Genomic DNA, 15,170 nt, shown 5'->3' with positions numbered 1-15,170 from the left:
GGAAGTAATTCAAAAATGTAACTATACAAAACGTTTCATAAGCGAAGTTACTTAAAATAAGGATATTATGCATTTATTTTTTTCTTTTAAAAAAAACAACGTTGTTTGATTCGAATAACAACTGTTTGTTGCAGAGAAGTAAAAATGTAAAATGTCGTATGTTTTAACGGAAACAAAATATAAATTATACATTGTTTCGAAAAGCGCATTTTAAAAGTTGTAAATAAAGTACAATACAGAAGCAGGATTTAAAATTAACTCAGAAGGCCAAGAGTACGTGTTTGTTATTTTATTATTTGTTAAAAATGTCCTTCATTATCGACAGGTGCGTGCGCACGTTCCAAGAGAATGAACTTATTAAAATTAAAACACTTCAGTATAATATAATATATAAACTAAAATTAGATAATAGACCCTAATCGCAAGAAAAGTCATCCTCGTACCGCAATCCATTGTCAACTGGGCGCCAATTCTACTAATAAGTTGTCAGTTTGTCGCAATCGAATCGGGACCTACCCTGCTATTAATCCAGTTGCAATTCGGTCGAATTGTGATAAGGAGAATTGGTCCTCAGTTACGATGAGACTTATTTTTGTGAGGAATTGTTAGATTTGGAAATTTGATTGGATTTGTGAGGATTGGAAATAGAATCGGGAACGTATCGTGACCGTTATAAATTTGTAGAATAGCCCGCCCTATGGGTGTGGTTTACGGTTGCGATTCTTATTGATTTAACTATTATTTACGATATTTTCACTATCCGGTCCGTGAGAATGCGTCGAGTTGAATTTCCATTGGCATTTTTCTGAGACCTACAGATGATCAGGAGTAAACAGTATAAGTCTCGGGCATACTATAGTGCTGTATATTTGCTGCAAAAGTTGATCCGGAGTAATTTTAATATGTACCCATTATAAGCAAATCATCGAAAGCGGTTCGAAGAAACAAAAATTTTCTAGCATACGTTTGCAGGTTTCCTCACGAAGTTTGTATTCTTGCTTGGAAAAGAGATATTTTTTAAGTAAAAATTAGGCTACGATTTAAAAGATCTTTATCAGAATTTGATATCTGCTTGAACAAATTAAAATAAATTTGCAATTTTTACGGTAAGGCGTAATAACTTAGGGTCGAACTGTGGGTTAGTTGTACTTACAGTACGATTTAACTGTGATAAATCAGGAGTGTTTTAAACACTAAGAAATAATAAAAACAAGTAATTAAATATAAAAAAAAATTAAGAGTTATTTATGTATTTTTTTTTATCACATGAATTAATAAAGTATGTTTTAAGTTTGGCCTAATAGCAGTTCAACGATTTATAATACACAAAAATCGAAATCAACCTCGTTTTGGTAAATTATTATCAACCAATTTAAGTTACACTCAAACGTGACCTTGATGATCAAAACAAACAAGTTTTACTTTAATCAATTTCAACACAACAGCGATCCTTTCTTTACAATTAAATATTTTTTTTTAATTATCCTTGTACCAATAATCTTAATTATATTCTTGCATTCGATAAATGGCATAAAATAAAGTCAAAAACAAACACTGACGCTGTAACCAATATAAACCATTCCTTAGATTGACAATGCGCCGCCTAGAGTAATAAGTCTATTCAAATAAACATGTTAGTTTAGTTACATAAGAATTATTTGCATAAAGGCCTTAATTAAATCATGACCGCGTGGAATGGTTCTCTCGCGTCAACCGTGGCGGCAATAAGATGATGTGTTTTACCTTTAAAAATTGTAACTATAAAATCTGGACCTTGGCAATTACAATTATTCAAATTAGAATCTATTTATAAGCCCACACATTTTGATATATTTAATAATAAAATTAACTTCTCAAAACATTGTTTAATTTATACTTAACAGCAAATACTTAATCACTATAACAACTTACAATTTTGGCGACGGCGTTATTATGGAGCTCCGTAACCGTAACCGAAATTATCGGATATCCGAAATAAAAATCCGTCCGAAACCGTAACCGAAACTCATAAATAATAAATATCGTATTATAATTTTGTTTTTGCATGTTAATACACATAATTATCCGTAGCCGAAACTATCCGAAACAATCGGATAATCCGGAATAATCTTATATCGGTAACCGTATCTGAAACCGATTAAATATTATTCAAATATCCATATCCAGATCCAAAACTGATCATTATCCGATGTACTGCTATCCGAAACGACCGGGCATAAATAAAGTCCTGTCTCCTGTGAATCTGGCCCTCGGCTTAGAACATCATTGTTATAACAGCAAGGAAATGTTATATACGTGTGTTATAAATTTCGTCGTCATACGCCTAACCGTCTACGGGTCGTTATGAATGAGGGACCTCGACCCGCTGTCGGGGTCTGTGTGTGTTATATCTATTTCCTAACAAGCGTGCATTGTCAATTTATCGTCTGGGTCGTTAAGGACGTTTTGGAGACACATAAGAGTTGGGTCTTAAAATGGGCGACAACCGGAGCTCGCGCGAACTTGACATTAAAAGTGAAGATAAAAGCTGGTTTACTTGGTGGATTAAATGTGTTTATAACTTCTATTCAATAATATATATATATATATATATATATATATATATATATATATATATTTATATATTAAGCTGTATTACAGGAATCCAGTCCTATTTAAATGAATTTTATTTACAGATAAAATTGTCTGTTTTTTCCAACATGTACACAAGTCTTGACTGTTGTAAATTCGAATAAAGTATAAAACATTAATTAAAGGCCATAACTCTAGAGAGCTTTAAAATTTGATTTTATTATTTCCTGTGTGAAAGACTTATATAAAACTGAAACTGGGTACATTGGAATATTACAGCCTGTTGGGTCTAGTTGCTAACTTATAAGGCTTCAGTTACCAAAGTCCAGAGTTCAAGTTCGGGCCATCAAAAAGATTAGGCAGTTTAACTCTCCCGTACATCTCTAAGCACGTCAAGCCGTTGATCCTGCTTCTGACTATAATGAAAAAAAATTCTATCATATTTGATTGTGAAATTCTATACTATATTTATATACATATGTATAATGTCTCTATGTATAAAGCTATTTCTTTTCTCGATTTGAAATTTCCAAAAACCCTAAATCTGCGAGTGTCAATTTCAAGTCATTCGGACCTTTCGTTTTGGAGATCTCGTAATGAGTTGTATTTCGCTTATATATTTACTAAATGCCCGTGTTAACTTCCTTCGGGTGCAAAATATTTTTATTTGCTTCGCGACTGCGGCGCCACCCGCATCCAATCCAAATCACCCAGGGACCCACTCAAACATACAAAAATTACATCAAAATATACACGAACAAAATATACATATTACAAATCTTATATAAATATAGATATATAATAATAGATAGCAATCATGCTTGTCCTTAACTTTCTATCTAAATATTATTTTATAATCTGGAAAATAATGTACAGATTCAACAAAGTACTTTTAAAATTATTGTTGTTAATTTGTATCAATATTTCTATTGGCCTATATATATTTATATAGGGAACTCTACATCTTTTTATTCTCAGCGCTTCCAAGCTTTTAAATCTGACCCTGTGCTTGAGTCAAGTGGAGTCCTCTTCTAGTTAGTAATGCTATTCTGATGTCATAAATAGTCCCGATATATATTTGTGTAAGTATTACAAGCACGTACAGAACTATGATATCTACGTAATTACGTATTTATCACAGGATACAGTACCTACCTTATGCAATTTTAAAACAAATATCGATGTTTACATTGCTATAAAGATCCTACACAGTAAGACTGTAAGACTGTAGCGGTCTATAAGTTTATGTTAAAATAATTATCGTATAAACAGTAGGTATATATTAATGATATTTATTCAGGACAGACCAACTCCGTTAATATATCAGGGTCAGCTATCAAAACGTTTTTGTGTTTCAAATATTATTTTAATATTGGCAATTATATGTCATTATAAACATATTATAACGCGACGACCGGACACCGTTAATGCAAATTGTATAAACCAAAAAACTTAATGCTAGTTAGTACACTGTAGTTATGACTTAACATTATTTTAACGATAAAATACGACTGGTAGCGATAGCTAAAGTCTAGAGATCTGTGTAAGTTATATTGTTGTGTTTCGGTTTCTAAGGTGAGCCAGTGAATTGTAGACACGAAACACGACATTTTAGTTCCTATGGTTCGTGTGTGACGGTAAGTAATGGTAAATGAATGGCTATGTTGTTAACTTTGAATCATACTAAAACCTATATCCTAATTATATTAACGGAAAAAACGCTATTCATTTTATTTTTAAATAATTCACCACTTATACTTGGATTATTACAAAAAATGTAACCTTTAATTTGCTTTTGTTTATTTTTAAATGATGAATAAACATGTACTGATTCTAAATCAATGAAAAATTTTTTTTAAACATGATTGTGTAGGGCGTTTTTTTGTAGCATATTTAACTTGGTGAAATAGCTTTGCTATTTAAAATGTAAATATTTTTAACCTAAGAGTATGTCTATTATTTGCCTTAATTTTGTTCATTTGTTTTTTACATGACTCGTACAAAATTAATTGCATATAAATAAAAAGTATAAAACAGTTACATAGCCTACGTATACAGTGATTAGACTGAGTCAGTTATTAAATGATCAAAAAAATATATTCGTCGTCTCAATATTTTTTATTTAACTACCTTGTTGATAGCTCATAGATATTGAGGTTTCTTATCGAATGGTAAGTGGTCCATTACCATTCCTTACATCGCCAATACGTCACCAACGGCAACTAAGATGTTATGTCTCGCGAGCCTGTAGTTACACTGGCTCACTCAATCTTCAAACCGGAACATAACAATACTAAGTATTGCTACTTGGTGGTAGAAAATACGATTAGTGGGTGGTACCTAACATTAAATGTTTAAATAATAATGAGCCGAACCGGTTAATAGAGTGCGCGTGATATTAACATATCTTGCCTAGATTTAGGTTAGTGTTTGTGTTTCAAGACTGAGGTCATTTACTAGCAGAGATCTTTGATGTATATTGTTAACTGGAAATTAAATTTCAACACAATTCTACAAATTATTTGATTGTAGTTAATTTAACGCTTTACTATAAACACTGTTGTGATTGTTAATAATAAGCAACTAGAGGTTATAGTTAGATAATAATACTAATAATAATACTAATGTCGAAATACGATTGCAATTTTGCTCTCAAAATATATCTATAAAACCGGGTGGGAATGTTAGAAGGGATCGTGATTACGTTTTGATTCGAGGCCGTTTTGTTTATGGTTAGGGAGATAAGTGATTTTATTATTAATAAACATTTGAGAACTATATTATAAAGTTTCGATTAGAATTAAAGTAAAATACTAGTAGTCGTAATAGACATTCAGTCGAGTCGGCGCAATGCAAATAGCACCGAGTTTTCATGTGTTCTATTTATTTTTGTAATTCATCTCAGTCATATAAAAAACTTGTATAACAATAAATAAATAAATATATAATCATACGCACGGTTATACAATAAGTAAATAATAATTATAAACCAATTTCACTGTATATGTACACATATAATTGTATATTTTAACAAGTGTATAATTACCGACGTGACAATTTTTAATTGCTGGTATAGTTTATTTATTTATTATTAATGCAAACCAATACTTAAAACTAAATTTGACATTTGGATTAACAAAAGTTGAGGTGTAACTGGCGGCCTTATCTCAAATGCAGCAATCTCTTCAAACCTTTTAGCAGAGTACCGGTTGTATTATCAATAGGACATTTATTAATAGTCATAGCTGACAATCCAAATAGTTCAACTGCTCAATAGTCTAAGGTACTTAGGCTGTTGTTGTCCCCAATACTAGTGCAACTTTGACTCTTCTTTGGAGGCAAAACTGTGAGACGTGGTGACTCATAGATCTATGAGCTTAGGGTTTATCTATATTACAGATAAACCCAGATCCATCAATTATCACACTTCTACAGTAAATGTCACCCCTTTAAGAGAGATTTCTACGATAAAAACTCTTATGTCCTTTCCCGGAACTCACCTATTTTGACGACCTCCGTGGTCGAGTAGTGTGTACACCGGTTTTCATGGGTACGCCACTCCGAGGTCTCGGGTTCGATTCCCGGCCGAGTCGATGTAGAAAAAGTTCATTAGTTTTCTATGTTGTCTTGGGTCTGGTTGTTTGTGGTACCGTCGTTACTTCTGATTTTCCATAACACAAGTGCTTTAGCTACTTACATTGGGGTCAGAGTAATGTATGTGATGTTGTCCAATATTTATATTTATATTTATTAAAAAAAACCTATCTCAATACCAAATTTCATCTAAATCGGTTCAGCAGTTAAGCGTCACTCATCGTGAACTCATAGAGTAAAAGATAAAACGACACTGCCTACCCAGACAATATGATATGGTTTACAATAACGAAACTACACCATGTCTTGATAATGTCGCCTAATCGTTGTTCTGACGTATCAGCTACGTTAATGTAAAGTCTTATTAAAATCCATTCAGTAGTTTTTGCGTGAAAGAGAAACAAACATCCAAACATCCTCGTATACTTTATCACTTATCGTATTAGCAGGAGAATCGAAGTTTCACTTTAATCGATTCTTAGATATTTGTATTATAATTTATATTATGATTGTATTATAAATTATAATACAATGTGTTTAACATTGTGTTATAATTTATAATACAATTATTAAGACAAGTAACATAACCAACAAGAAGATTATACCGTTATATGTTATTGTAAAATTTATATCTTAATAACAAACAGTATTATCATAATTATTTCTTGCATATCCGACGCTTTATTTTCATGACTTTATACAGTCTAGATAAACTTATAAATTGTAATTATTATTAATTTTAATAACATTGAATTCGACATATATTTGTATACTTTATATAAATATTACAAATAAAAAAAATCCTTCAACGTAGAAGCAAATTATACTCAGCTTTATATGCAACTATAACCTCAAACTTATAACCTTTATATTTTTGTTGTGATCAAGGATTCAAATTAGTATGTACGTTCGTTTCGGATCAACGTTTTTCTAGAATGAATTTGCTATATTATGTTTTATATTAGCATATACAATATGAGAAACCTAAGCATCAACTTATATTACAATTTGTTACAGATAGCAAATCAGACCAGCTTCATCCAACGATGTCGAAGTGAAGCAGTGAATAAAGAAAACATGGAAGCACAAAACGCAGCCAGGACTTTGGGAAAAGCGCACTTGTCGCATCTGCCTCAGAGACCCCCAATTAATCTCGGCTTTCAAGATCTATCTTACACTGTATCTAATGGAAAAAGTAAGTAAATAAAATGCCGTGGCCTATTATTTAAACGAAGATGTAATGTATAGCACTCAAAATTCCATAATATCGCGATTTCACAGTGAATATTATAGATTCTTCGCGATCTCGAACAATGACATCGCGTCAATTCTTCGTCTTTACTTTACCACAAGGTGGTAGGGCACCATCCACTCATCACATATTCTACCGCCAAGCGCCAATACTCAGTATTATTGTGTTCCGGTTTGAAGAGTGAGCGAGCCAGTGTAACTACAGGCACAAGGGATATAGCATCTTAGTTCCCAAGGTTGGTGGTGCATTGGTTATTATTTATTACAGCGCCAATGACCATGGGCGGTGTTGACCACTTACCATCATCGTCCATTTGACCGTCCGCGTACCTATTACATAAAAAAACTCATCTGTTGTTGGAATAGACTTAAGTCTTTGTTTTTTAAATGTGGAGTATTTGCTCTCGAATCAGTCATTTATTTAAGGATATTAGGACCGGTGCGTGTTAAAATCAAGTTTTTTAAGAGGATCCAATTATCTTTGTAATATAAATAATCTGCGACGAAAAATATTTATGAGGAATTATATTCGTATATATTATAAGCAAGCCAAGATTATTTTAATTTTTTTTTAATTTAAAATACTTTATTGCAAAAAACAGGAATACATAATATAAACTCAAAACATTAAATAAATAGTGCGCACAGGCGGTCCTATCGCTTATAGCGATCTCTCGCAGACAACCTTTGGTGATAGAAGCTTAGAACGAAAACAGGTAAATGGAGAAATAGATAAAGAGACGAGATAAATAACTTAATATAAAAATATTTATACTAATGTATAATAATGAACTACACAAAGCTACATTCTTTTTCTCATAAAACAGCGATAAGTGAGTTGTCGCTGTGACTATTTATTAACCGGATCAGAACAACGTCGCTTATTATAGCGTATACAGTGCTCCATATATTGTATTTATTATTTTATATTTGCAAAATATACATCGAGTTTTTTCGTAATGTTTTTTTACATTTATTTCCAGTTTTAAATTATATGGCAGACTGCTTCAAATAACTAAAATATAATTATCATTGTACATGGAAAATGGTTAAAAAAAAAGAAAAAATATCCCGCTGAGTTTCTTTCGCCGGTTCTTCTCAGGTCCGAGGTGCTAAATTCCGAACCGGTGGTAGATTTTTGACAATCAATAAGCAAGTGTAAACACTTCTATATTGAATAAAGATTTTTGACTTTGACTTTGACTTGTTCAATAATGTTGTAGTAAGTTTGTTATCCTCACTAGAACGCAGGTTGTGTATGATGTCAGACCCAAAAAATTTAAAGCGTTATTTAAGGTAAGGTGGTGTATGTTCGACATATAGTATCGAGTAGAGAAGAGACAAGGCGTGCAAGTTCCTTCGAAGCCTGATTGGCAGCCACTTTAACTGAGACCGATACTGCGAAACATGATCAAACTTACGCAGACCAAAGATAAATCTAATGGCCAAATTTTGCAGCCGTTCTAATTTATTTAGAAGGTCTTTAGTTAAGCCAATGTAGCAGGCGTCAGCATAATCCAATATTGGAAAAAGGTAAGCTGATGGTAAAGTAAGCTGATCTTAGCCTTGATGGGCAGTAGGTTTTTCCATCACCTTAAAAAACCAATGGCATACATCTTACGGCTCATTTCTGCAACTTGAGGTACCCAGGAGAAGGAAGTATCCAGAAGTAGTCCAAGATTTTTAACATTGTCTTGTAGCGATAATATGTGGCCCTCAAACATGATTGGAGATAGATTTTGTCTTTAACCCTCGACAGAAGCTTAGGGCTGCCAAAAACAGCTACTTGCGACTTCCTCGGATTCACTTGGAGACCGTAAGATTTACACCATTCACTGATCTTAGCCAAATCATTATTCAAAGTTGCAACAGCCTCGTCAATACCGTCCAAGGGAGCGGTAACATAAATTTGAAGATCATCAGCATATAGATGATAGGAGGAAGAGATAAGTGTGGAGAGAGTATTAATAAAAATAGAAAAGAGGAGGGGAGGGAGAGTACACCACCTTGCGGAACACCAGAAGGAATATCTAAATAAGGTGAAAAACTACTATTTGCCTTTATGCATTGCTGTCGATTAAGTTGGTAAGAGCGGAACCAATCAATAGGAGTAGAACCTGTGTTTAGAGATTTTAGGATTGCCAAGCATATGTGGTAGTCGACGGTATTAAAGGCATTTGAGAAGTCTAAGTGAGCTAGTGTAGTTACGGATTTGTTATCAATTCCGCAACGTATATAATAACATACTTTAGTGAGAGATAATCATACATAAGATCATCCACATTTGTTCCAGTAGTTAGGACAGAATAATATCTAATGTTTGAATTTATTTATGATTTAAAATTCTTTTTTTTTTTGTAATATTCGCTGGCTCGCCTTGGGGGTAAAACCGATTCGCATGTCGTGACGGCAAGCGGCTCAGTCCGCGACCGCTCTCTAGATATTATGGATAATATATTTATTTAAAGAAATTTTATATTTTTATTTATCCGTTTTCTTTAATTTAAAATTATCTCAATAGCTGTCAATTCGATGCTAATGTGTTAATATTTTACGTATTCTTAGCATGGTCGCAAGTTTAAACAACGATATCGTTCCAGATTCATTTATTAAAACTATTTTCACATTTATTTTACCAACTAATCCGTGTTTCACAATGCATCCCGTATTCTCTAAATCTCCTTATAATTGTAATTATTTAAAAATTAGTAGCATTATAACAAAACACTGCCGCCGCGTTCGATTTCTTGACATTATTTTTCTTACATTCGGATAGTCAAAAAAGTCAATCGACATATTAATTATTAAATTATTCTAATAAATTATAGTTATACAATGTGTAAAAAAAATAACTCTAACAATATTATAATATAATTAAGAAAAAAATATATAACATATTAGGTCAACGACCTCTGCTTAAAGCAGATCTATCCTATGATCAGTTGCAAGGTTTGTAGTTGAGTCGTAATTGCCGCTTGCTGCGTGCATTGGCCAATGGTTTCGAAAGCTCCATAGTGTTGTACCACGCTATATTTTAAACTGTGATTATCGATAAAAATATGTGACTGTTTTCTAATTATTGTTTTGAAATAATAACTTATACGTCCGAATATTTGCTTATGTATGTAATATATGTAAGTTGTAAATTTTGTCAAATTATGTTTTAGAGATAGTTCGCTGTAAGAAAGGTACTTGAATAATGTAAATTATAGTTAGGGACATAAATAGAAATAAAAACATAACTTTTTGATGTATTTAGTTTTTGATATTGTTATAATAATATGTATAAGCATAATTACAAGAAATTATTTATAGATCGTTATTAAATTTAGTTTAAAGCATATATTTTTAATGAAATTATTATTTCTAGCATATTTATTGCTCTTAATCTACAATGTAAAAAATTAAAAAACAATAATTGATTCGGATATAACAATCATTAGATAAGCTTAATTAACTCTGTTATTTTATTAAAACGCAGTACAGAAGGAACGCTGAAGGACATGCTCAACTTTCAAAATTATATATCTTACATTTTTAATGAATAGTTGTAAAAACTATAGCAAGATAATAATATGCATACGGAGGAGCGAGATTCGGCATCGTTAAAGATTATGTACAAAAGACAAACAGTAAATTAATATAATATTATTATGCCAATATATACATTTTAGTGCGTTGTTATCCTGCCAATAAAATCACACGTGTCAAACTTAAAAACCGGTAACGTTTATTTGATTCATTATTTTTTTACTATCAAAATCATAACAAGCTAATAGAGTGTCCTTGAATAAACTCAAAAATATATATATATATAACGGCGAGCCGGCAGTATTGTTTGGTTCGGGGCACCATCTTCGTCATACATATCCACAAATAATACAACAAATCGATAGCTGGATTATCGTATATTGATTTTTACAATATTTCGTTGGCCGCGACCACATCTGTCTTATCCTGCTTGACAACTGACATTTTATGTTTTTCTAACGTGACAAAGGGTGATTGACTTCACTGGCCATCCGGAATCAAATCTCAAAACTTAGAGATTACAATCAAAGTATTTAATTATCTGATGCTGCGACATATATTTAAATATATAGCAGACAGCAAAAAAAATCGGTCGAAAAGCTCATGGGCGACCTACATTGCAGCTTACATTAAATACTTGTAGCTGTTATTAATGTTATTACAATTATTAAAAGATTTGAAAAATCTATTAATAGATTTTTCCAGCGAATTTAACCTTTATTGGTTAAAGTAATATATATCTTTGAATAACGTATTTATATATTGATAAATAGTTTTTAAACATTATACTTTTATATCAACGAGAATATCGATAGTATCGATATATATGACAACTCTAGCGCTGATAAGCACGTGACTAGCGACCGTCCTGTGGCCTAAAACCGCCTGCACGTGAATGCACCGTGAAACCGTGCCATTGGCGATGCAATACTTACTTCGCCAGACTCTGAAAAGGTAAATGTTTGTTTAATTATTTAATAGCGTTATAATCCTTGCGGGTTTGGACATGCTACATATTAAATTTACGATTGTAGCAATCCCTAAAATTAAATGATTATCGATACAGAAGTTGCTTCGGTTCTAATCTAAAGCATTTGTCTGAGGCCTACTAAGGCTAAACCACGTATTAATAGGCCGTTCGTGCAATTTATAACTTGGGTCTATAATATTCGCTGAACTGTCACTTTTTAATATGTATGTGATGATGTATGAATGTAAACAAAAACATTCATTTTTGTTTAATGTGACATACTATTAATTTCTAGTATTAATAGTGTTCATACTATTAACACTAGAAGCAGGCATAATCTTGTAACTATGGTTACGCGATTACACAGGGTTCATATAACGTTTGTTTGTTAAAGAATATTGCAAAACTAATAAATTTTTAGACGATTGTACACTTTGGGAATGAAAATATAATTGTTATTTGATATTGTAATTAAACTCATAATTGTTCAGTTTGATAGTGATCAGCTGAGTTTCTTTGACCGTTTTTTCAGCTATCAATAAGAAAGTTTAAGGCTTTTATTCATTCCTATAACATTCGAAACGTTTGCGGAGTCGGAACTTTGGCGTTATAAACTTATCTAATCTGTCAAAATGACCAATGTAATTGTGGATATATATAAATATAAATAATACGTTGTTTAAAAAAATCCCGAAAGGAGTTGAACTCCTTGAGATTATTAAAAGACCGGACAGTTCTATTTTGTAAAACGAAAAGAGATTCAATGTCTGTATCGTTACCCCAGACTAATATGTCATTGCCATAATATGCCATTCAGAAACTTTTCAAAGCGCGCGTTTGCCGCGGGCTAAGTCTTCGTGTTGGACGATAATTTCGTAATGTGATTACTGAATACATCTAAACACGCGGTAGCGTGTCAGCCAAGTTCAAGTAACAGAACTGGCGAGCAGCACCGTGTGTAATATTACACGAACCATTTGGAGCCACTTTTGACCTCCTCATAACTCAAAAACTATTTGACATAAACGTGTCAAATTTGGCTCATACATTGAGACTCGCGAGATACATATGTGTTCCAAATTTCATAAACGCATCTCAAACGGTTATTTAGATATTAACGTCTAAAAATCGTCATTTTTATCACTAACTGACCTATAGATCAAAACTATAACCTACTTCCAGGTGACCTAGAAAGTTCAAATTTGGTGCAAAAGCATAATACTTAAAAAAATAATAATAGGAATTTCGGTACACGGCGCGCGACGCGACGCCGGAGCAGCGGGAGCGTTGCGATATACCTATATATGCAGATTACACATTCTGTTCGAGCTACGATAAATAGTAATTATAGGTAATACTGTCTGTAGCGTCTACTTTGCAGATATTTCTCTAGATTCGTTAATTGTGCTCACCTAAAAGAGTACTTGTATTTAAATTAGAAAGCAGTAGGTCCAGTTTTATGTTACATATTACTCTAAAGATATTCGTGTAATGTTATGCTAATTAATGCTCCATTAAAAACAGCATCTACTTGTCATTTTTTTTTCTATTTAACTTTACTTTTACTAATTATATAATACTAATAATATAATAAATACACTTTCATTACACTACGAGTACAACATAATTCATTACCAATTTCGCTGTTATATCTGCCTATTCTGAAAATGGAAAGAATTGCATCAAAAAAATAGTCAACTTAAAAATAGCAGAATGTCCTCTATTTTGTGAAAAATAACCCAAATGCTATTTCAAAAAGTTTTATCAAATTTTATTGTAAAAATGATGTAGATATTTTTCTAACAATCTTAATTACATTTTTAGTAAGTAAATGTTTATATTTAGTCAAGTTTATTAGTATTATAACTTGCAAATATACAGGTTTTTGTATATCTATTCCCGGTTCGCTTTTCGCGCAAAAAATAAATTAGCATGTCGCTTGATATTTCAAGGTGTATTATGAAAATATATATCTAATGACTTCGCCGTTTGTAATTATGCATGTACATAATTGTATGTTATGAGATATTTTATCTTAAAAAGGTTGCGTAGGTATCTTCCCAAGCTTAATGATTGATAAGAAGAAAGGAAGCTTTTTAAACCGCAGTCTTTATCTTTTCTTGGGGTGAACTTTGGAACGTATTCCACCATGCTGCTGCAAAGCGGATTGGTCAATATACTTGGGGCAAAAATACATCCGACACAGGTATCCGACACAGTGCAATATGAAAATCAAGGCAAAAAACTATCTCGAAAGTCTTTGGCAGCCTCCGTGACCAATGGTGATAACTCAAATCAGACAAATAATAGCGTGTCCGATTTAGAACCGCCACTCAACAATAACGATCGCTCCAGTTTAAACACCAATGATAACTCAACAGCAGGACCCAAAGAGGCGAGCGATTCGTGTCTTATTTAACACTTACAAAGTTTTCCTTCAGTACAGAGCACGTGATAAATTTGAAAAAAAAAATCCAGCAATCTCCATACATTTACGATTTCTCACAGAACAGAACTTACAACTCACAGAACTATTTTAGATAAGTTGCGGTTTTTTTAGAGGAAGTTTTATATGTATATTAAATGCACAAAATAGTAGAGAAACATTGATAATTTTAGAGGTGTCTGAAGTGATGTCGTAAATAAACACATTTTTTGCGTTTACATTGCAAACGCTGGCTGAAACCTACGGGATAGACCAAAATAATGTACTACAGTATTGTACATCTTAAAATGGTCTTCAAAAATAGTCCGCGATGTTATATGTCTATCTCTTAAGAATAGCCCACAGCAACCATTTTTTATCGTTTACCTTTTACGAGAAATAATGGCTTATTTTCGAACCGAGTTTAAGTAATACAGCCTTATTTAAATTTATCCTTATCTAAATTTTATTTTTTTTTTAATCAAAAGGGATTAAAAAAAAATTAAACATAACATAATACAGATGGTAGATATGTAGACCCATAAAAATATACATACATAAATCTTATATTTATTTGCAAATGTATATGATTTATGTCATCATTAATTTGCTATTCACAGTTGTAAATCGTTTCCATGGTATGTAAATAAAATATATAAATATAAATGTTGAAATCAAATCGTAGTTAATTAAATAAATAAATAAATATTGGACAACATCACATATATAACTCTGATCCCCATGTAAGTAGCTAAAGCACTTGTGTTATGGGAAATCAGAAGTAACGATGGTACCTCATACACCCAGACCCAAGACAACATAGAAAAC

The 15,170-nt window shown here is 32.1% G+C and overlaps 1 protein-coding gene across 1 annotated transcript in view; it reads left to right on the top strand.

Annotated features, from left to right (window-relative positions):
- LOC113404266 (ATP-binding cassette sub-family G member 1-like) overlaps positions 1-15,170 on the top strand; it is a 53,116-nt gene that overhangs the window by 25,161 nt on the left and 12,785 nt on the right. The window contains exon 2 of the mRNA XM_026645129.2: positions 7,183-7,360. Within this exon, the coding sequence (XP_026500914.2) occupies positions 7,243-7,360 (118 nt within the window). The 5' untranslated portion in view covers positions 7,183-7,242. The remainder of the gene's footprint in view (positions 1-7,182; positions 7,361-15,170) is intronic.

The sequence above is a fragment of the Vanessa tameamea genome, chromosome 10, assembly GCF_037043105.1.
Source record: "Vanessa tameamea isolate UH-Manoa-2023 chromosome 10, ilVanTame1 primary haplotype, whole genome shotgun sequence".
NCBI lineage: Eukaryota > Metazoa > Arthropoda > Insecta > Lepidoptera > Nymphalidae > Vanessa > Vanessa tameamea.
The sequence above is the reverse complement of the archived record's forward strand: the minus strand, read 5'-3'. Positions and strand labels throughout refer to the sequence as shown.